This window comes from Zonotrichia albicollis, chromosome 2 (genome assembly GCF_047830755.1).
Source record: "Zonotrichia albicollis isolate bZonAlb1 chromosome 2, bZonAlb1.hap1, whole genome shotgun sequence".
NCBI lineage: Eukaryota > Metazoa > Chordata > Aves > Passeriformes > Passerellidae > Zonotrichia > Zonotrichia albicollis.
Window position 1 is genome coordinate 3,713,700 of NC_133820.1, and position 22,417 is coordinate 3,736,116.

Below are 22,417 nucleotides of genomic sequence, written 5' to 3' on the forward strand. Positions count from 1 at the left end.
CTCCCATTGGTCTGCCTTACCTGCCAATCAACGCGCAGCTTACCTCTGGGTCCGCCCCTTTTACAGAAGCGCACTGCGATTGGTGGAAAAGTCTCGTCGTTACTTCAGTTCCGCCTTTCCACTGGCTGCATCCCCCGTCTGCTACGCCCCCCCTCCGCAGCCGCCCGCCCGATGCCCGTCCGCCTAGCTTAGCCGCCCGCGCTCTGATTGGCCGGCGCACGCCTCTATCAGCGCTCTCATGCCCGTTTCCCATTCGTAATTGGGCCCAAACCTTGCCCATCTCCGCGGCGAACCAATCAGCGAGTGACTTCCGGCGGCGGGGGCGGCCCGGCGGGGTGGGCGGGGCCGTGCTGCTGCGGCGGAGCGGCGCGTCCGGCCCGGCCCGGCAGGGGCCCAGCGCGGAGCGGCGGCGGCGGAGCAGCCCCGGGACGGCCCCGGGCGGGCGGCGCGGCCTCTGCGGGTAATGGTGCCCGGCACGGGGCCGGCGGGTCCGCGCGTGGGGAGGAGGCTGCGGGGCCGCCCGGGAAACACCCGCGTTGCGGGGAAGGGCCGCCGCCGCGGGGCCTGGGCTATGCCGGGCCGGGCTCCGCGCGTTTTACACGGCGCCGGCAGCCCGGGGGACGTTCCGGGACGAGGAACGCACCGAGTGATGGTCCCGGTCCCCGGGCGGAACCCGCCCGGCGCCTGGAGAGCCAGACTCGCTGTGCTCCTCTCCCCGCGGCTCCGGTGCGGTGACAGCGGCCACAGCCCGGACCCCGGAGCCGCCGCCTCGCCCGGAGCGCGGATCCGTGGGCACCCCGAGGGGGAGGCAGCAGCACCCTGCAAGCAAACACGCCAAAACTTGATATCCCCACAAAAAATAGGCCTTCCAAAAATCCTGTGTTCTGCTGCTCTCAGAACCCCGAGAGATTTTGCTGCAGTAGCACTACAAACTCCTGGTTTGGCGGGGGAAGTTTTTTTGGCGTTTCAGAAGCCAAAGGAACAAGTTTGTGTTGGGTTAGGATTTGCTTTCTGCTTGATTTCAGCAAATGGTTGCTTATGAAGCTCATATACAAAGCAACAAAAAAAAGAAGGTTACATTGATGCTGGATAAAGTTTGTTTATCATTGTATGAGACTAAGATTTACGGGTCTGCAAAGCCACAGTGAGAGCAAACAAACCACACGAGGAAAGTAGCTAATACCAAGATCTTTGTTTCCTTTTTTTGCAGAAGCTTGTAATCTCTTCTTGTAGCAATGGCTTAAGAAAAAAAAGGCAGTGTTGAAGACAGAATTCTCTATTCCTTTAGTTCCAGGGTGGGCAAAACCCATTCTGGACAGCAGAAACTCTACACAACCTTTTTTTTTTTTTTTTTAATATTGCTACAGCAAACTGGGTAACAAAAGAAAACAAGCACAGAGAAGTACATTTGGAGGTACCAGGAGAGTTGAAAGAAACATTGTTGCCTTTTAGGCGTTATTTTAAGGAAATCGGTAGCTAATGTGGTGACCATTAATTTTGCTCAGAAAACCTCAAAGCTGAACAAAGCTGTTACTTGACTTCTACTTTACTTTGAAAACTCCATACCTCAACAACAAAAGGACACAGGTCATTTTAATTTCAGAGCACTTTACTGGGTTATTGCCGGCTTTGGTGACACAGTCTAGTTTAGAGTGATGCTAAACCTCTTGGTTTAGCATCACTGTAAACTCTTTAAACAATTTCTTATTTTGCATTGCAATAGATGTAATTCTGTGTTCCCATTAGGCTGTTCCAGCAGTGACAAAATTACTTGCTCTAAGGTCCAGCTTTAATCTAATAGCTGTGGTTTAAAAACCAGGGCTGCTTCCAAACAAGCTCTGGTTTGGTTTTGGGGTTGTTTTTTGTTGGGGGTTACTGGCTTTTAAAAAGTGACACTAATGTTTTTCTTGCTTGATATGGACAAAATACACAGGAAAACACTGATTCAACATGATAAAGAGACTGTCAAATATGTTGAAAATGCTAAGAAGAAAATATCATTGTGCCTAAGTTTAAAGGATAAAAAAGGCTCTTCAAGAAAAGCAAAAAGTGTTTTTGTTTGACTTTAAGTGATTAACAAATGGGGTTTTGAAGGTTCTGTTGAGTCACCACCATATTAGTGGTATGAGGATAACTTCAAACAATTATTAAAAACCACTTTCTATAATTACAATCTAATACCTTATAACTACACCTATATATCCACCACAATCTTAACAGATTCACAATACATACCATAAAAAATCAAATAGAAAAAAAACTCTCACCACATTAATAAAAATCTTATACTAAAAGTCCAAAGACTCCTACAGTAACCTGTTATTTTCTTATCACAGGAGTTCCATACTGTTGTCTCCTTATCACAAAAGTATCATACCTGCTTGGTGTTTCTCCTGGGCAGCTCTCAGAGCACTGAGCCTTTCTTCTTCACATAGCAGCCAACAGACTGCAACCCCTTTCTCAATGGGCCACCCCACTCTTTTATAGCACTCTTCTTCTCATTGGTTACAGCTGTGGCCTGTTAAAGTCAGGCCTGGTCCTAATCTTTGATAATTGGCCCAGCTGCAACTCCTTAGGGGTAAGATTACTTTCTGCACTATCTTTATTTTCTTATATTCTATCCCCCTACAGTAACCCAAATAACAAAAACCACTCCTCATTATAAATCTAAAAACCAAACCAAAAAAGAGTAGAAGCGAAGGAACTTCATTCTCCCATTTAACTGGACTTGCAGATTCAAATCCTTTCACTAGCAGTGTCACAAACGTGTCTAACATGCAGCTAATGACATTTCAGGTGTCAGCAGGCTGCACACTGAATGAACTCTTGTTTGCTCCCCAGCTTTGCCATGGAGCGGTTTGGGGTGAAGTCGGCGCCGTCGCGGAACCGCTCCAAGACCGCGCTGTACGTGACGCCCCAGGACCGCGTGACCGAGTTCGGCAGCGAGCTGCACGAGGACGGGGGGAAGCTCTTCTGCACCTCCTGCAACGTGGTGCTCAACCACGTCCGCAAGTCCGCCATCAACGACCACCTCAAGTCCAAAACGCACACCAAGAGGAAGGCGGAGTTCGAGGAGCAGAACGTCAGGAAGAAGCAAAGGACTCTGACTGCCTCCCTGCAGTGCAACAGCGCTGCCCAGACAGAGAAAAGCAGCGTGATCCAGGACTTTGTGAAAATGTGCCTGGAGGCCAACATCCCCCTGGAGAAGGCCGACCACCCCTCCGTGCGGGCCTTCCTGTCCCGCTACGTTAAGAACGGCAGCTCCATACCCAAGTCGGAGCAGCTAAGGAAAGCCTATCTGCCTGATGGCTATGACAATGAGAACCAGCTCATCAACACTGAAGACCGTTGAGAAGAGAACAGTTTTCATCCTTGTTGTGAAGTTTTACATATTGATGGTGTGGTTTATTTTTATATTCATGCATATATACAGTGTTACATATTGATTTTACAAGCTATTTTGTATTCTTGTAGAAATGACAATCTACTCCTGACCTTAGCGGTGTACCACAGATTGTTGCTAACCCTGCTGTGGACTTCGGAGCTGCGCCGATGTAGAGCTCATGAGGAATGTAGGGAGCATCCCTGGCATGCACCTGATCTCTGTTCAGTCCAGCTGTAACTGAGGCTGAGAAAAAGGCACTTGAATGGAGGACCCCAGCTCACAGTGCATCCAAGAAGACGGTGTGGTAGGGATTGCTGCTCGTGGCAGTGGATTGCTGTGTCCAGTATCCTGTCCCTGAGCGACCAAGAAGGGGGGCTGCACCTTTGGAATGCAAGAAGCTCTAGGATGGTTAGTTAAAGTATCACTGCTCTGTTGGGGGAGGACTATTGCAACTTTCTATTCAAGCTTGGTTTACGTTTTGAAACAGGAAACATTTTTCTTCTAGAACTCTCTCTTATGCTGTTTGGTGCAACTGTGGATGTATTCATTATCCAGCTTAACCAGCCAGTCTCTTGTACTGACCTCTGAACTCCACTATTCTCATAAGGCTGGGAGTTCTGCAGGTTTGCCATGTCTGCTTTTCTAACATCACCGTTCCTTTGTCTTGGTTTCACATGCCCCCTTCCACTTCAGTGCCAATATTTGAAAGCTGAGTAGACAAACCAGTAACTGAGTGTGGTTTGCAGTGCAGCTGCTGTCAAGTGAAACTTATGCTGGACCAAGTTCTTAGCAGAGATTACTGCCTTTTTCCTACTAGCAGGACTAAGCTAAATCTAAATTGGGGATGGTAGAGGACTAAACTGAGGAGTTGGGAAGTTTTTTCATTGTGCACAGGAGAAGAGGCTGCTCCATCTTTCCCTGAAGGTCCTTTACACATCTGGCCTCATCATCAGCCTTTCAGTCAAGGGAGGTGAAGTGATTAAAACAAAACAGTTCCTGCAAAGGTCCTTCAGTACTTGTAAACACAAGTAGGAAGGCAGATACACTTTGAACTTATAAGGGAATTACAGACCTGTATTTCTTACTCTGTGCCACGGCCACATCTATTGCACTGGCAGAAAGCAAAATGGGAAATTGAAGAATTTAAATCATGTTACTCTCTCCAAAATCTAGTTAATAGTTGCTAAGCTAGTCCAAATGATGATGCCAAATAGTTCACTAACACAAGTGTTCCATAAAGGTTTGGAATGAAATGAGGGAGTACTGTGCAAAGTGCTGGAATACAACTGACCTCTGCCTGCTCTAGATCTCCTGGAGATGCTCTGGGTTCAGACAGGTGCCTGCATCTCCTGGGGGCACAGGAATCCTCCCTCTCCATGGGTACAATGGCATAAGGATGCTTTAGCTCCTGAGGGTGGAGCCTGTTGTCCAGCTGCCTTCCCCAGCAGAGTTTCACAGCAGCTTATTTACAGTGATACCAAGAATTGATGAAAAGAGACAAAATAACCAGATTATTTTGGGTTTAGAGCTATTTCCCACCTGTATCCAGAGCAGTCTCCTTTGCTGGGCTGAGACTTAGATACTTGGTAACAACTGTTTTTTTGTGCAATTAGTCTGCAGAAATGCACTTGTGTTTCATGTCCTGCTGTGAAACCTGCTGGAATAAATGGACAAAGCTAAAAAGCAGAAGGTTTCCTACCCACGTGCATCAGTCCAGGGGTGCTCAGCCCACTGCTGGTCTAGGACTTCAGGCAGAAATAACAGTAGCAACTTTTTAATCTAATCTTAGAGATCAAGATATGCCTTCCTAAATATAATTTTTTTATTGCACAAGCTTGGGTTTACCTTAAAATCCTTAACTGCCTTGGGCTAGAACTGTTTAATAAATCTTCTGAAGCCAAGTGAAAGGTAAACTGCCAATAGCCTTTTCTGTCCTGACAAGAACTGAAAGTATTTTCTCACTGTTTCCTTACAGTGAAACAACATCCTTGCTTTAACTTTTAATCTTTATTGAAACCTCAGCAATGCTATCTTAGAATTGAAGCAAATGGAGAATAATGGGTTATTGAGAAAAGAAAAGCAGCTAGAGAAATGGGATGGGCAAAAGGAGTTTGGGCCAGTTCACTCAGTTTTGCTAACATGGGATTTTCCAGGCATACCCCATAGCAATTTCATATAGGATTAGATGCTGTGTGTTCTTCCCTTGACTGACAGACTGACAGACATTTTGAATGCTTCATGGGAACATTAAATAGGTTCCTGCATAACTGGAAAAAAAAAAAAAGAAGAAAAAAAAATCAACTTGCTTTCAAATTAACAGTTTTACATAAAAATGAAGCAATTGGCAAATGTAATGGACTTGCAGGACACTGCTGTCCTAATAATAGGATATTTTCATTTAAAAATAAAGCCACAATAAGCTTTCAAGCTTTTTTGAAAATCAAGATGTTGATCCATTGAAACAAACAATAATAATGGAGTAAAGCTATGAAAAATAGAAAGAATGAATAAGTTTAAAATCATGAACATAACCCACATTATCAAGGCATTTTTTAGAGAAAATATGAGTAGGTGATTGCATTCTGTCATGAAACAGAGTCCTGCAAACACTCTAATTCAGAACATGATTTTGCCAGTATGGCTGCAGATGGATAAAACATAAGTTTATTTTAACTGTTGTTCATCTTAGGGAAGATTTACAGCAGAGGTTTTCTCATCTATCTAAACCTAAGGAATAACGAAATCCTAGTTTTGAGGCTGTAATGGAGTTGTTTGAACAGTCTCCATGGGGGATTAATTTCTTGTGCAAGAATGTATTTCCTGTAAAAAAGAAAACTTTCAGAAGTAAAGGGAGCATGGTAACAGTGTCAGCTTTTCACTTTATATCCAAATGTGCAGACAAGCTCTAAGGGATACTTTCTGCCCTGTGGTTTTAGGAATATATTTGAACTCTAAATGTAACCGAAAAAAAATTAAAATAAATATTTTCTTCTCTGACCAGTACTTAAAAACTAATTTAGCCAAGTTAGCTGAAATTACTCCCAAGTACTTTTCTTGAAACAAAAGTTGCAAAGAGTAAAACAGAAACAGTGGCATTCTCTGTTGTGTGGCTCCTTACATGGACACACCATGATAGTTTCACCTTGCATGTTCTTGAAAAAACAGGAGCAAGCTTCAGAATTTTTAATAATTTTGAAGCCTGTAATTTGGCTGGTCCCATGGGAAGGTGAAGCATTCAGCATAATAAAAGGGAATCATTTTTCAGTGGAGAGAGAAACTTGTTCTGCACAGTATGGGATATTCTCATGATAGACAGGCTGGTTTAGCCAGAGCCCCTTTTAGCAATTCTGTTGAACTGAAGAGTGAGGTGCTCCCTGTTAGCTTTTGCAGCATAATCAGCTGATTTTCAGGAAAAAAGAAAAAAAAAAAGCTGGAAGTTTGGCAAGGATAATCTCTATTTATATTTACATACAAAAAGAGGCAAGGCTTACTGTTGTTGCATTCACATTGTACTCACTGCTACTTACTCTGTGTAATTTGAGTGCTTGTTGTCTTTGTACAATTTTAAAGTCGTGTCTAAACTTTCAAAATATTTTTATTTTAACAAAGTTTCTCACTGTAATAGTGCTGTTAGAGTTTAGTCTCTTTTGGTCTGATGAAGATGCTTTATTTTTGTTTTGGTGGTAGGGATGTTTTGTTGATGGTGAGTGGCCACAGAAATGGTTTTATTTAAAAAAATAAGTCATGAACTTATGATTAGATACAAGAGTGAGGCTGAAGAAACCCGGGTCCTGCAGTGCCACAAGACTTCCTGTAGGAACAGTAAGACCAGAGTAAGTGATTTAAGTTTTTATATTAAAACAATACTGAAGAGAAGTACTTTACATTGTAAAGTTTTCACTTGGTAATGAAAAAACGGTCTCTTTAAAAAAAAATAAAGGCATTCCTTTTTTTATGGAACTTATGCATAATCTCTTATTTTACCAATCAAGTGGATTAAGAACTTGTGGTAGTTCCCATAGAGTGGTGTAATATAAGACACAAAAATGGATGGGGACAGGAAAATTTAAGGAGCTGCTGCTGTAGCCTAAGGTAACATCAGATATTGAAGCATTTGGTTGATTTACCTGTGCAATGACACTGAGTGTTTCAGGACTGGTTATACAAAACCTCTGCTTCCTGTCACTCCTGATTTTCTTCATGGTGACAGAAATTCCCTAATGATGCCTTCTGCTCCAAGTGAATATACCAGGTGGAATGATTTTTGTACATTTTGACACTGCAGTATGTAGTACAGGATCTTGCAGCTACCCAAGGCCTCAGATCTTTGCAGGAAGGGCTTCTGCAATGTGGAAGAATCCAAAAAGGTCACAGTTTTATTTCTCTCCCTTGGGGACTTCATGAAAATTGAGCAAATAACATCAACCCATCAAAAATTATCATCAAGTGTGGGTTTGATAGTTTACACATTTCTTTTCCTGAATTCTGACCTGTCTTGACATCTGAGGATGGATCAATGATAAATTCAGGCAACCTCTTGACTGATGAATTTATGAACCATCATTTTCTCATTTTCAGTCATTTCCAGGTCACAGCACACTAAGATCAAGTGCTTTTTGTTGTGAAATGGAAAAGCAGAATAGAAATAAACATACCCTTTGTAAAATTTTCTTGTGTGGACAATTTGTGTATGAAACAGCACATGCACACTTGCAAAAGCAATGTATCAGTCAGGGTTTCTGTAGAAGCTGATGCAGAACCTGGTGAAGCAAATATTTAAAGTTCAGTAATTAGGCCATGCTAAATTCTGATGGTGACATTTTACCTTTTTAACTGAATCAAGGCATTCAGTCCATATCCAGGATGCAGCAGGATCAAGTACACACAGCTTTCAGGCCACAGTGATATTGATAATTAGGTCTGACATTTGTTATTTGCATAGGCTGAAGGAGAATCTCTGACAGTTCTGCTTTTTTTTTTCCTCACCCCACCACTTTTTTTACAAGGGGTTTGGAATTTGTGCCTTGTGCAGCCACCGCTTTCATATCTCCAAGCACATCTCAGGTGGAAGCACAAAGTGCAGGACGAGAGTTGGACTACAGAGCTGCTGCAGCTCAGGTGAAAGTACTGTTCAGTACTTCTGTTCAGAGCAGACAGAAAAGTATTTAGGGACTTGAGAGGTTTTTAGGAGGGGTTTGTATATTGGTTTGCCTCAAGTGTTTTTTTAATCTGTCCTCCAGTGTACAAAATAGCTCCAATTCAGCATTGAATTTCACTGCAGTAACTGACATTTTCTCACCTCAATTCTTCTATAATTAGCTTGAAATTGCTTCCTCCCTCCCCTTATTTCTGAAGCCTGTCATTACTCCAAGACAAATCCAACAGCTACAATACCCATGGCTGCACTTAGGGAAGTGTTTTACAGACAAAAGTCCCCCAAGTGGAGCTTTAACCAGCTCTGGGCAGAATGAACTGAGCCCCCTCCTGAGACCACCCAAGCTGGGCCTACAATCCAGAACCTGGCTCAAGATGTGTGCTTTGGTTTAACAAGGCTCAGCTCACCTCCTGAAACTGAAACTGCTGAGGCAAAAGTGGGGAGATGCAAAGAATCTCATGTTGTGAAGGGCTTGCATCAAAACGAAGGAGCTGACCCCTCCTCTAACAGGGAATTACAGGAATAAAACTGCAGGGGCTACCTTGGCTGGTGCAGCAGCAAATCCTGAGCTCTGAGACCAGCAGTGACAGGCAAGGAGCTGATGGGACACGGGAACATGGCTGCTCCTTTAAGGCACTAAAAGCTCCTTCACGCAGTGTTAAAGGGTAATTTGCAGCAGACTTCCTGCAGCCCACTCTCAGAACGCTGTGTCTCACCCTGTGGTTTCCTGCAAACAGGAAAAACGCAGCCCCAAAATAGAACTTTGGTCTTTTTCTTCTTGTCAGAAGAAAAACTGAGGTGGGACAGAAAGAACATTGCATAGATTATGGTTGGGTTTTTCTTTTCACTTGCCTTCAGCCAAGTAGCAACAGCCCTGACAAAGGGGACTGAATCAGGTAAAGTTTCTATTTATAACAATCCTCGGGTCTGAAATTCACCCCTTGTCTTTGGAGCCTTTTCCTCCAAAATAATATCTAATACAGAGAACTGTTCTAGTTGTGTTTAAATGGAAGAGGTTCTTTGAATTCAATTGCACTGAGGGTTTTTAAATACGTGATATCTCTTAGGATTCAACAAAGATGTTACAGAGTTATTACACACAATGGTGACATCTTTTCCTGCAATTTCCCTTTCCTAATTATAGTTTAGGATTAGGACTCTCATTCCTTACCTTGAAAATACTTATTTTATATTTATTTAGCATTTACTATACCTTGAAACACGCTTTTAAAGCAAAACTATACTCTTGCAGTATCTCAAATCCATGGACTGAGTTAAAAAACAAAATTTAAAAATCTAAATTACCATTTGGAGATTGAAAATATCTCTTTGTATCTTAAAAATATCATAAAAATAGAATGGCTCAAGGGGGTAATTAAGTCTCCACAAGAGAAAAACTTCCCTGAATATCCAGTTTTTCTGTCAGAGCTGGCTGTGGATGCAGCCACCAGGTGTCTTCAGTGCACAAAAATGCAATTTGTGGTAGAAGTGGTTTGGCTCAAGAAGAGCCCTGCTGCGTGTGCAGTTACACTCAAGGTGTTCTCTTCCATAAATATTTCCCATTTAGGCTGGATTGGAGCTTTTGTCAGGCTTTTTCACCTCCTCATCCTACATCAGTAGGATTCTCCTGATCACTCCATCTGCACACAAAATTTTTGACAGAAAAAAGAAATCCAAACATAGTATTTCAGAAAGTTGTTCCATTATTTTTTCCAAAATATTATTCTGGAAAAAACACTTGATAATTTAGACTTTGGTAAGCATTTCCATCATAAGCAGAGGTGACAATTGCTATATACAAAATTCCTGTTTGCTTTCAATTTGGTTCTAACTTTATGAAGAAACTTTGCATAGGTAAAAGTTTTTGGGAAGGTTCAGCTACGTGCTTCAATATCTTAAAAATTCTTAGGGAAAAAAATCTTAAAGACATGCTAAGAAAGAAACACACAAAATCCAAATTACTTGTCCTTATGAAGATCCTGAGAACAAACAGCAGAAACAATCATCCCTTACAGTGCAGATTATTGTGTGAATAGCGAATTTTTTCAACTTCTTAATTGACTGATGTTGAATTAGAGTCATGCAGAAGCACTGAATACATTTAAAATTCTGCTTTGCATCCCTCCTCTCTATCTTGCTTCTTGTAAAATCAAAACCTCACATGCAGGAGGATGTTTAAAAAAACAAAAAAAAACCCCCTGCAGCTTTGTTCATTACTCTGTGAGGGAAGACAGGAGCCGGAGAAGGGCAGATGTTTTCTGGACCCTCAGGATCACCTTCTCTTTCCAATGCCCAGACAATAAAGGTTTCTCCAGTCATGTTGATAAAAAGAATAATCCTGTAGATTCCTCAGGTAATGCTGGCTCAGAGCAATTATTAAATTTACATTAAGATGTGGCCTCATAATTAAACCTGTCTGTAGCTATTAAACAGTACAGGTGGAGAATAGAAGCCAAAGCAGTGCTCAGTGCACCCTGCAGATAATGGGCCTTATTTCACTACCATAGCAGAGCCTCCTCATTTAACTGAAGAGGATGATAATGATAATAACTGAGAAATATTCAGTAACTGGCCAGATAACAATTCCAGCACCTGAGGACAAAGTACTTTTTTGAACCATGGTCAAAGGTTTTGGTAGCATTCAAACCTGAGCTTGAAATCTGGAAATCCTACAAGCTCTAGGTCCAGTCTGCAGCCAAATTATCCTTAATTTGACAGTGGATCTACAATTATTTTGCTTAACCACATTTAATTATCATCCCACTTTCAACTCTAAAAGTTTTTGAGTAAGAGGCTGTGCTAATTTGGACTGATGTGAGGACTACACTGTGCCCAGTACCCTCCTGTGATAAAGCACTGCTAAAATGACACAGATTATTACAAATATCAAAATAATCTTTATAGGAGCATTACACAAAACTCTTGCAAGTCAGTCTCTACAGAACCATGATGGGATTTTTTCTTTTATGCACTTCCATCTTACCCCTTCTAAACTCGTTTGGTTTTTATTTTGCTCAAAAGTAAGCTGGGAGTTGAAGCCAACTTATTTAAGCTTTGTGTCCACAGACAAAACAATGAGAGCCCCAGAAAACCCTCCAGTGTACACCAGAAAATCTACATTAGTGTTTCTTTAAAATGGGAGGGAAAAAGTGAAAAGGACTAAAATTAAATTTCTATTTGCAAAATTGCATTCCTCAAAAAAATTCCCAATGGCAATATAAATATGTACAATTACTAAAATAAATTTTTCCATCATTCCTTGAGAAGCCACCTCTGAAGCTGAGGGAAGGTATCTAATGGGTTGCAGAACTGTTGCACTCATAACAAGGAATTGAAGAATTGGAGAATCCTCCTTATCTGCTGCTGGAACATGTGTTGGAAGAGATGAGAAGTTCAGTACCCTGAGTAGTAAAACTCTCACAGCTATGTGAGAACAAGTGAAACAACTCCTAACTCTGCCTTCACATTTTGCATTGTATAAAGTGCCACTGTATTTCCATCTGTGCCCTGATCCAAACTTCCTCCAAATGCTTTTGTGCTGAACTCTGAGCATCTGTGTATTTTAACCAGGCTCTTTCTTCTTCTCTGAAGGTCAGAGGGACGTGGAGGACTCTGGTCCTTAGTCAAGGCCAAATGATCCGTGCTGAGAATGCTGATCCTGGGAGAGGAAAGAACTTTTTAAGCCAACAGAAGGATACCTTAATGCTGCTGCTTGTAAATATGCAGTTTGTGGTGAATGCTGATGGTGGCAAATGATCCTGGTTCTGACCAATGACAACTGAAGACTACAAATTAAAATTGATACGTGTGCATGGCTTGTAGAAGTGAGACTCTCTGGTGTATGGCATTGGTTATGTCAGAGGATATCAGATCATTATCACCCATTGGTATTTTGTTCCCTAGCTCAGTTTTTGGGTTAGTTTCTTTCTTGATCTTTTGCTTGTATGAGTAAGTTCCTGCCATTAACAAAGGGCAGATTGCATTCACTTCAGTGTTTACCAACTGACAACTCTGTGTTCAATTTTCTTCATGCCTACTACCTGGCAGGTGAAGAAAAGTCATCAAGATTTCCTAAATCTGAGGATTGTCAGCATCTCTTGTCCTGCTTGCCTGGAAAGCACTCGTGTGCCTTTTAAGCCACTTTTCTTCATTGTTTCCAGAATGTCATCTGCAATGCAAAGTGCAGTGTTTACAAATGAGTTGAAATTGGTTATAGAAGATAATTCTAAAATATCTGCCAAGCTGTAAAGCAAAGTTTATAAACTCTGTCCTCCTACTCTTTCAGGCAAAAAGTTTTATGCAAAATAATCTCCAACCAAACTCACAACTTAGAAACTGAAGTTTAGTGTTTTGCTAGAATTCTGTATGAACTGCAGGACAAAGTGAAATTTGTAATGCCTTCACACAAAAGCTGCCTAATAAATCAGGTGTGAAGAATAATCTTGACATTACATGATAACTTGTGGCCATCAAGCATTAGATCAGAAGGAACAATTCCAAATATTTTCTCTATACCTGTAAAATGAAAGATATCACATTTCCCACTAAGCCTTTTCAGTTAACACCACCATTCTCTTCCATAAGAAAGAACTGGCCTGGCATCATTAATTAATTCACACTTAATTAATCCATCTCTCAGGCTTGGAACTGAATTCCTGCAGAGCTGCTGGGGTCCCACACACTTTCACTTTCCAAACTAGTTTGGGGAGTTTTTCGTTTTTATAAATTTGCTTGCATTTTTGGTCTAGCTGTGATTAACATTTTGATTTATACCATATTAAACCTGCTTTGGCCCGTTTGAATGTCCAAGGACAGTGCTCACCTGGATTATTTTCTTTAATTGTGACCAAGTAGAATAATCCTCCTGGTGAAAGAAGGTCTGGTACTAGTGGGAAAAGTCTATCCATGACTTCTCTGCCCTGTCTGCCCCCAGCCCAGGATGCCTCTATTCCTTGGCTTTTCACCTAGGAAGAAGGAAAGCAAAGACTGTCAGAAAACAGAACGACAGAATTGTCACAAACACAGACTGTAGCAACACTCTTTTTAATGTGTATTTCAAAACTTTCCTACCTCTTCAGAAGGTGTTACCACATATGGTGGGTTAAACAGCAGCAGATCAACCTTCCCATTTAACCTTGGGGATAATCCTTTGACCTGTAGGTGAAGTTGATGATTGTGTGGGGTTTCTTTTTGGGAACATGAAGAGTGCAAATGTTTTGTAAAAGTACGGTTACATAGTTCAGTTGTTCAGCTATTTTAAATCCCATTTATTGTGGCGTACCTACATTCGCTTTTATAAACATATAAAAGGGTTAAAGAAAAAAATTAGCTTTTCTTTATATCAAATTTTGTAAGAAACTAAAGGTAACAACAGACAAAAGTTCTAATCAAATCAGAAAAGGTTGAGAACCAAGAACTGCATAACTTTAGACAAAGGTCTATGATAATGTCAGGCCACTATAGAATTCCTCATCCAGCGCTTTCCAAACTAAATCTACAGATTTATTTAATTAATACAATGAATTCTTAGAGCTTAATTTTGAATTTTATAGCTTGAGTAGTTGGTTGGGATTTTTTGGCAGTGGGTGATGTCCAGAGGTCCCTTCCAACCCAAACTATTGTGTGACTCCATGATCTCCAATAAGTATTAAAAAATTATAGAAACCATGAAAGAGATACCCTTGAAACCTCTCTCTTACCAAGTCAGTGACGACAGGCTGCAGGTGAACATTGTTCAGCAGAGCTGTCTCCTGGGTACAGTAAGCTGCCATGGGGTTGATATCTGTGCATCTAAAAGGGAAATATTACAAAGCGTAAGTTATAGGCTACTGTACCTGGAAGTTTAACCTTATGAACCACAAGCTAGTTTATAGAATCACAGAATATTCCAATTTAAAAGGGACCCACAAGGATTAAACCCAGCAAACACAAGTGTAGGTTTATTAATTTGTCTGAGAAATGAGAAAATGGATTTCTAGTCACAGCACCACTCATCTACTACAGAACCTGAAGTAAATCATTCAGACTGCACTGTAAGCTCAGAAATGCTCAACAGGTTCTCTTTGCTTTGATTTATGTATCTATAGAATTGAGAAAAGAATAGTTTCTAAAATGTAAAAATGAGAGGGCTAAGCATCCTGGGCTAGGCATCCTTTATTATTGCATGCAATAGTTTAGGTGCTGTTATACTTACATGTACAGTGCACCAGGTCCAAGGATAGAAGAAGCCACAAATGTTGAAACCACACCAGATCCGGATCCTATTTCAAGGCAGATCTCGACTCTGAAGAAAGAACACTCTGGATGACTTTAGTTTGTAACAGACACAGGATTGGTCAAGACAGCATTATAGAACATGCTGTCCTCCCAAACACATTGAAGTACAGATTCACAGAACATCCTGAGCTGGAAGGGACCCCCAAGGATCATCCAATTCAACCCCTGGCCCTGCACAGACACCCCAACAACCCCGCCCTGTGCATCCCTGTCCAAAGACTCTCTGAGCTCTGTCAGGATGCTGCTGTCACCATTCCCTGGGGAGCTTTCCCCAGAGCCCCACCAGCCTCTGGGAGAAGAACCTTTTCCTGATATCCACCCTAACCCTTCCCGACACAGCTTCAGGCCATTCCCTCAGCTCACACAGAGCAGGACCAGCGCTGGCTCCTCTGCTGCCTCTCATGAGAAAGCTGCAGACAGCGACGAGGTTTCCTCTTCTCCGGGCTGAGGAAGCCAAGCACCCTCAGCCTGTTCTCCATGTCCGCAGCCCCTCTGGAGCTCTGCAATGGCTTTAACATCCCCTGTGCCAGCAATTCCCGCTCAGCTCTCCCCTCCCGGCTCCCGTGCCCGCCCTGCCGCACCGAGCCTCCCGCAGGCTGTCCGCGTCCCGCTCCAGCGCATCGAGCAGCAGGAAGGTGTCCTCGGCCGGCTCGTACACGTCCCGAAAGGGCCCCCGCGGGCCCAGGTGCCCGTAGCGCGGGGTGGGCAGCGCCATCCCGGCCCGCATCCGGGGGAAGGGGCGGGACGGGCGCAGGAACGGGGCGGGACGCGGCCGCACCTCCGCAGCGTCGCTGGGTGACGGTCGGATGTGCTCCACGCGAAGTTGCAGCGGTGCGGTGGCATCTGATGGCATCTCTCCAACACTGAACACCCGCGGTGTGCTTTATGTGCGATCCCCGCCGCCGGTGCCCCGAGGGCGGAAAAAGAAGGGCGGTGCTGCTCCTGCTCCTGATTTCGCTGTCGGCTTCACAAACGGTGTTTCCATCACCAGAACGACCACAGGGAGTCAGCACAAACCCGAAGGAAAGAGCTGCTGAGGAAGTTTCTGAGACGCACGAGGGAAACCCTGATACTGATATCCAAAATACCTCTGTTTTCTAATAATAAAAGCTCTGTTTTCTAATACTTATGTGATTCTTAGCCAGCAACACTAGACAGCATTCTTATGTACCAAGCATCTGAACTTCAGTGTCACAGAAACACAGATTGGTTTGGGTTGGGAGGGACCTTTAAGCTCATCTCATTCCATCCCTACCATGGTCAGACACCTTCCACTGTCCCAGGTGGCTCCAAGCCCCATCCAGCCTGGTCTTGGACACTTCCAGGGATCCAGGGGCAGCCACAGCTGCTCTGGGCACCCTGTGCCACAGCCTCAGCATCCTCACCCAGAAAAATAATTCCTTCCTAATATTCACTCTAAAGCTACTCTCTATCCACCTGAAGACGTTCCTGACTGCGCTGTCACTGCAGCTCCTTGTTAATATTCTCTCTCCATCTTCCCTGCAGGCTCCCTTCAGTTACTAGAAGGCTGCAATTAGATCATCCTGAAGCCTTTTCTTTTCCAGGCTGAACAATTCCAGTTCTTTCAGGCTTTCCTCCCAGCAGAGCTGCTCCTTCCCTCTGATCATCCTGGTTCCTCCTCTGGACTCTTTCAAACAGCTCCAGGTCTTTCCCATGCTGAGACCCCAGAGCTGGAGGCAATAATTAAAGATTGAGGAAAAATTTCAGGCCCCAGATCAGATTAATGATTTTTCTCCATGAGACCCAAATTCATTCTGATCTAAAGCAGAAGAAAGAGCTGAACAGATTCTAATTCCCATTAAATGTCTCTGTTGGATTATCAATGCCCTGAACACTTAAATCCTGAGTGAGGTGACTCTCTAAGTCAGTGAAGGAAAAAAGTGATCTTAACAATGTCAGTGCAATCAGATATCCAGAGATTAATATTCGCACATCCAAAGATGAAGTTTTGACTCAAGGTTTGTTTTTGTCCTGTCATGGGAATGAAACCACCAAGCTTTACCTTAAAATAGGCTTCTTGATCCACTATCTAAAAAAAGCAATTGTAGAAACTCAGAAGTTCAGAAAATTTCAGTTTCCAGAGTGAATTTATTCATGGACCTGATCTTGTACAAATATTACCTTTTAATTTAAAATGTTACTTTCTCTTCAGGAGACAATACCAGCTTTTTTTTGGCTCCAAAGGAAATGTAGTAGATGCTCCTTCATTTCATCTGCCTTCCCAAAGGTTTGCTGCTGTTCCAGAGAATCAAGCACTTGTAAAACATATTAAGCGTCCATAAAATTCCATTCCTTTGGCCAAATGAAGTCATGTTAAGAGACAGAATTTTGCACTGTGCCCATATTAGGAAAATTAATTCTTTGGATATATTTTTTTTAATCTCTCCAGGTGGTCAAGCTTTAGAATGCAGTAGGAGAAATGACTTCACCTCCTTCAGCTGTACTGCTTATTATTTTTGGCTGTTTCATACTTCATGAAATCTAGTTAATTATTATTGGGGGCTTTTTTTAATACTTCTAAGTCCTTGTGGGTGCATTTTATAAAACATTTATTTTTACTGCTTACATAACTACCTACCTAAAATGTTTTTCTTGGTAGACAACTGTACTGTTTTTGCCAAAACAGATTCTCTTTCAATTTTGGGAAATTGTTGGAAAGCTGATATTCCCGTTTTTCAGTGGTGCCTGTGCCATGTCATTAAACTGGGCTTTATGGAGATGAAAAATTGATCTTGACAGGAATCATAACTATTTGTTTACACTAAGCTGTATGGCTTCATCCCATCTAGAATTCAGTGCCATGCCTCTCTTACAGAATCCTTAACCCATGATTTCCTGTCAGCCCTCAAAGAATTCCTCTGTAAAATTCTCAAACATTTCACAGATGCATCTCCTGGAAGAGACCGAGGCCTGTGCTGGACCTGGGAATTCTCCTGTTTTGCTGCATTTGAGGAAGTAGAGCCATCAGGATAACTACAAAGAGCAGAACTGCTAAGTGAAGGCTGGAAGAAACCTCATAATTTATTTCTTCAACTGAGCAAGTGTCTCCCTAAAAGTAGATAATTTTCTTGCCATCAGTACTTCTAATCAAAAGATAACACTTCAGTGCTCTAATAATTAGAAACCTTGTAGATCCTGGCATGAATACCAAGGGGATAGGTGTTGCACTCAGTCTTCTGGCAAGTATGTAAACTTAAGCAATTCTTTTCACAGTTTTTCTTGGTGGATTTGTAGGCAAAGAGAACTTTTCATCAGCCCTTGTTCTGCTTGACTAAATAGAACATGCTCTTAAAATTTTCCTGTCACAAGACATTATTTTCATTTCTCTTACCACACTTCTATACTTTCTGCATGTGGATTCAAGTCTGACTTCACCCTGAATGTGACTGGCACAAATATTACAGTTAATACCTTACGGATGCTTTGCATAATTTACATGCTTCATTATCTCTTGTGGAACTTTCATGGTACATGCCAGGCTCATGGTTGCACTTGCTTTGCAGAAATGTTTTTTGCCCTTTTATGACCATCTGGTTTTCCTAAGTTTTTCTCAATAATTTCCAAATAACTGACCATAAAGTGAGAATTCTGTAGCATTTTGTTGATTTTAATAGTTCCCTTTTTGCATGCCTGTTGCTCACATTCTGATAAGTTCATTTTAAATTGTTGTCTTCTGATTTCTTGTTGCCATAACAGTGTTGCCAAGGGTTCTGATGAAAACACTAAGCACAATCAGCCCCAGGACTGAAATTTCAGGAGTCACCAGTAGTGACTGAATTTGTCACTATTTCTTTTCACTGTGTTACTAACTTATATTCAGTTTCTTGTTCACTTCATGCTCCTGCTGCCAATTCCAGCGTAGTTCATGATTTTCCACATAACATCACATCTCAAGATGTATGGGAGCCTAGGCAGATGAATTTTTGGTGTTTAAAAATGGAGACAGACACTGCAGTAATGTAGCAAGGTGTCCTGCCTCTGCCACGTGGCCAAAATCATCACTCAGCTGTTATTTTTAATTGTTATCCCATTTCAGTGGTACAGAGGTCCTGCTGTTTTCCTTCTTGTCCTCTGGAACACATCTAAAGCTTTTTTGCTCTAGTATTTAATATCTTCAATAGAAATATAGAATCATAAAACTCTTTGGGTTAGAAGGGAATTTAAAGATCATCTCATTCCAAAGCCCTGCCAAGGACAGGGACATCTTCCATTAGACCAGGTAACTCCAAGCTCAGTCCAACCTGGCCTCAAACATTTCAAATTTTAATCATTCTTATTTTACATTATATATTTTGGCTTCTAAGACACAGCTTTTTCAGTAATCAGTCTTTTATCCTATTTCTTTTTGACACTATCACATGCTTGAGGTGGTTGTTTAGCCAATATCATTGAAGACTATTCCTGCTCTTGTTCATTCCATCTCTTAGTTCAGTCAAATGCTTTCATCCCTTTCTGACCTTGGCATCCTTGAATAACATGGTCATCACGTAACCAAGGCCAAAATAATATCATCTTTTTACTGCCTTCCTGGCTATTAAGTGAAGAACTGCTGCTGCTGTTGATGTGAAAACCACTTGGATGTTGCTCATTTCTAGTCTCTGGATAATTCACTTCTTTTTCCAAGTGTCACATCTCCCAATGACCCTTTCTAACCATACCTGAGTTCCCTAATCTACCAAACAACAAACCTTGGGGTTTATCCTCTAATAAAACTCCACAATCTCCACAGATACTGTCAGATGAGTCAAATCTGGGTTTACACACAGTTCTGTTACATTTCTAAGGTGAACAGCTCAAATCTCTTATCACTTCCCTGCCTCCCTCCTGACTGATGAAAATCCTTGCCCTGACCTCATTCTGCAGCACATCATGGTGCAGCTGTGGGATTTTTAGACCTGCTAAGGAATGGCCCAGGGATGACATATTAGAGACCAGGAATGCTGGATGCTCGTTTACAACCCCTCCTGAGAAGATCCTGGAGTGCATATTAGGCTTTAAAAACCAATTGCAAGCTCTTGAAGGAATTATTACATCACTCCAACACTGAAATGCAGCTGCCTCAGGGGCAAGGCAGGGAATTTTTAACAGTGCATAGAAGTATTTCAGCACTTGAGGAGAGAAAGTGAATAATGCCACAATCAACTGAGCAGAAAGGGAATGTTTAGTAAGTAGTCATATATAGTTGTTTTAACTGGATTTAGGCCAGAAACCTGAGAAAAACCTGCTGCTAATGGCAAAAATGGAATTGGGGTTTTTAAGTCACCAATGTCCTTTGGTTTTCATTTGCATATTAAGCCACAGCACCTAAAGCAGCAGAGTGGTGGTGGAGTTTTCTTTTATAACTGGTTACCAACATTTCCTCCTTCAGTGAGCAGGAATGATGTCTGATTTCCCCAGGAACTCACAAGAAATTAAATCCTATTCAGGTCTGTACAGAGAAGCAACACCACACTCAGTTGGTTATTTCAATTATTCAGTGCTAGAGAAAGCAATAATTAACACCAATTTTGTCTCATCATAGGCATCTGAGTGGATTTAAATGCACCCCACCAGGTCTTTACCTATTTTAATTTATATTTTTATTGGCTTCATCAGAGGTATAACCACTCTAGTGTCCATAAACAGAAGATAGAAAACCTAGAAAACACAGTTATAGTTGTCCTTATACATTTCAGGATAAATGCATTGTCATCAATCAGAAAATAAATCAGCATCATGGAAAATGAGCAAAAATGTGTTTGAGATACCGTAAACATACCTTGGGTTAGAAGCAGAGGAAATAAAATTGGAGATATTATTGTATTATCATATGTATTGATGATGAGATATATAAGCATACATATATCTATAATGGCAATTTTTAAATGATACTTTATGTAATATATGTTACCTGATTATGTGTATACATACTTTTGATATAATATTTTTGGGTCCTAGTTTTGTAAAGAAGTTCATTAATGGGGAATGGAAAGTGATTGAAGTCAGGAAAAAACTCTGGATTTTTGGAAAATAGATTAGGATGGGAGACAAGAGAAGAATAAGAATAAAATGTGACTGGAGCTTTTGAAATAGTGAAAGTTAAAAACTACATCATATGAAAGGAAGAAATTGAAACTGTGGGTGAATTCTTGGGAACTCAAAAAATTAAAGACAATAAAGGTTTTCCTGTCTGTATTTCCCTGTCTGTGTTTTAGTATAAAGAGATATTAAAAAGAGGTTTTGCTTCAAAATAACCCTTGAAATGTTCTTCATTATTACATTTGGAAATCATACTTTGTTCAGTCAAAACTAGAATAGCAAAATTTGGGAGGGATGTGGGATTTTATGGCAGTACAAGACAGGAGCAAACTGCCACCAACACAATCTGAGTGCAAGGGACTATGAATGAGAGGCCATTTTTTCTCTGGCTTTCCATAACTGTATATCAAGACTTTAATTACTTTTCTTAGCTTTTTAAAAGGAAGAGTAAAAGAAAATAGACAAAAAAGCATGACTGAAAGAAGAACTGAATATATAATGAGAAAGAACCTGAAGATTAACATATTCCTGGCTGAGTTAGCCTGATCTACAATCAGAATGTGAGATTTGTGAAACTTTTTTTATTTTTGGCTTGTAACATTTTCATTGGACTACACCCAAACAGAGCCTTTGTCCAGTAACAACAACTTCCTTAAGTTGTCTGTTCTTCACACTCACACCTGGTAATATATTTTAAAGGAAATACTAAAAATATGTTACAAGTAGAGACATAACATATGTCAGGAGGAATGAATGAGGTGATTTAGAATTAAAACTTTCAAGGTGCCTGGTTGGTGAGCCATGCTCCAAAGGCTGACCTCAGGAAATTTGCTGTGATGATTCCTTGTCCCTCCTTCTCCCTCACTTTGGTCTCTTAGTGTGGGACTCAAGTTTGTAAGAAAAGTTGGAAAATATTTTGTGATGTGGTGGTGAGTTGAGTCAAAGCTCTGGGGATCTGCATCTCCGGTGTGTAAACTTGGAGAGCTGAACTCAAAGATTTTTGTCCCTTTCAGCAGCAAATCCCCACCAAGGGGTATTTAAATTACAAAAGCTGAGAAGTTGAGGAGCACCTCACAGGGAGAAGTTTCCTAGCAAGAACACAAAACAAGCAAAGAAAACAAGGAAAAAATGCTCTTTGTTTTAGAAAGATTTCTCAGATTGTGTAAGATGAATTGCATTTTTTCCCCCCTTTGCTGAGTCTGTAAATGTTTTCATCAGCTGTCACCTGTATCAGTGGTACTTTGGAATATGCCAGAATATTTGGGGGATATTTGAGCTCCTTGGCATCTTTGGTGCCTAAACACAGGGCTGCCAGTGTCTAGGGGGTTTTTGGGACTTATTTCAGGAAAGGGAGTGCTAAGGTGAAGTACTGCTTCTAAAGGGAGTAAATCTGTAGTATCCTCACTGTGCAAACAACAGCCTTTTGAAACATGTAGGAGTTAGAATTTGGGAAGGGAATAGAAACCTGTAAATAGATACACAAATCAGGTCACTCTTTATTAGGCTCACAGCAATTACACATGGAAAAAAAATTGTTATAAATCTTTTCTGACGTTACATAT

General features: G+C 41.4%; 2 protein-coding genes across 7 annotated transcripts; one reads left to right on the forward strand and one right to left on the reverse strand.

The window, feature by feature from the left end:
* The first annotated feature begins 305 nt into the window (after positions 1-305).
* Positions 306-6,864, forward strand: CGGBP1 (CGG triplet repeat binding protein 1). 2 transcript variants are annotated; one of them, XM_005491414.3, is made up of 2 exons: positions 306-460; positions 2,842-6,864. In XM_005491414.3, exon 2 carries the CDS (start codon positions 2,849-2,851, stop codon positions 3,350-3,352), a length of 504 nt encoding a protein of 167 aa, XP_005491471.1. In that variant the 5' UTR covers positions 306-460; positions 2,842-2,848; the 3' UTR covers positions 3,353-6,864. The 2 variants fall into 2 exon arrangements, with proteins under 2 accessions (XP_005491471.1, XP_074387735.1); XM_074531634.1 differs by having other exon boundaries at positions 318-460; positions 2,797-6,864.
* On the reverse strand, positions 6,658-15,739 carry HEMK2 (HemK methyltransferase 2, ETF1 glutamine and histone H4 lysine). 5 transcript variants are annotated; one of them, XM_074531614.1, is made up of 7 exons: positions 15,398-15,735; positions 14,734-14,823; positions 14,240-14,330; positions 13,611-13,694; positions 13,363-13,504; positions 12,581-12,708; positions 6,658-8,145 (listed from the first exon to the last, which is right to left on the reverse strand). In XM_074531614.1, exons 1-6 carry the CDS (start codon positions 15,667-15,669, stop codon positions 12,602-12,604), a joined length of 786 nt encoding a protein of 261 aa, XP_074387715.1. In that variant the 5' UTR covers positions 15,670-15,735; the 3' UTR covers positions 6,658-8,145; positions 12,581-12,601. The 5 variants fall into 5 exon arrangements, with proteins under 5 accessions (XP_074387715.1, XP_005491472.3, XP_074387722.1 ...); XM_005491415.4 differs by lacking the exon at positions 6,658-8,145 and adding an exon at positions 11,415-12,198 and having other exon boundaries at positions 15,398-15,733; XM_074531621.1 differs by lacking the exons at positions 6,658-8,145; positions 12,581-12,708 and adding an exon at positions 11,415-12,198 and having other exon boundaries at positions 15,398-15,739.
* Between the last annotated feature and the right edge of the window lie 6,678 nt (positions 15,740-22,417).

Coding starts and splice junctions, on each gene's coding strand:
- CGGBP1 (XM_074531634.1), top strand. CDS start 2,819: ATGAACTCTTGTTTGCTCCCCAGCTTTGCCATGGAGCGGTTTGGGGTG.
- HEMK2 (XM_074531614.1), bottom strand. CDS start 15,669: ATGCCATCAGATGCCACCGCACCGCTGCAACTTCGCGTGGAGCACATC. Junction 14,331..14,733: donor GGACCTGGTGCACTGTACAT/GTAAGTATAACA, acceptor TTTCCCTTTTAG/ATGCACAGATATCAACCCCA. Junction 13,505..13,610: donor TGGTAACACCTTCTGAAGAG/GTAGGAAAGTTT, acceptor CCTTCTTCCTAG/GTGAAAAGCCAAGGAATAGA.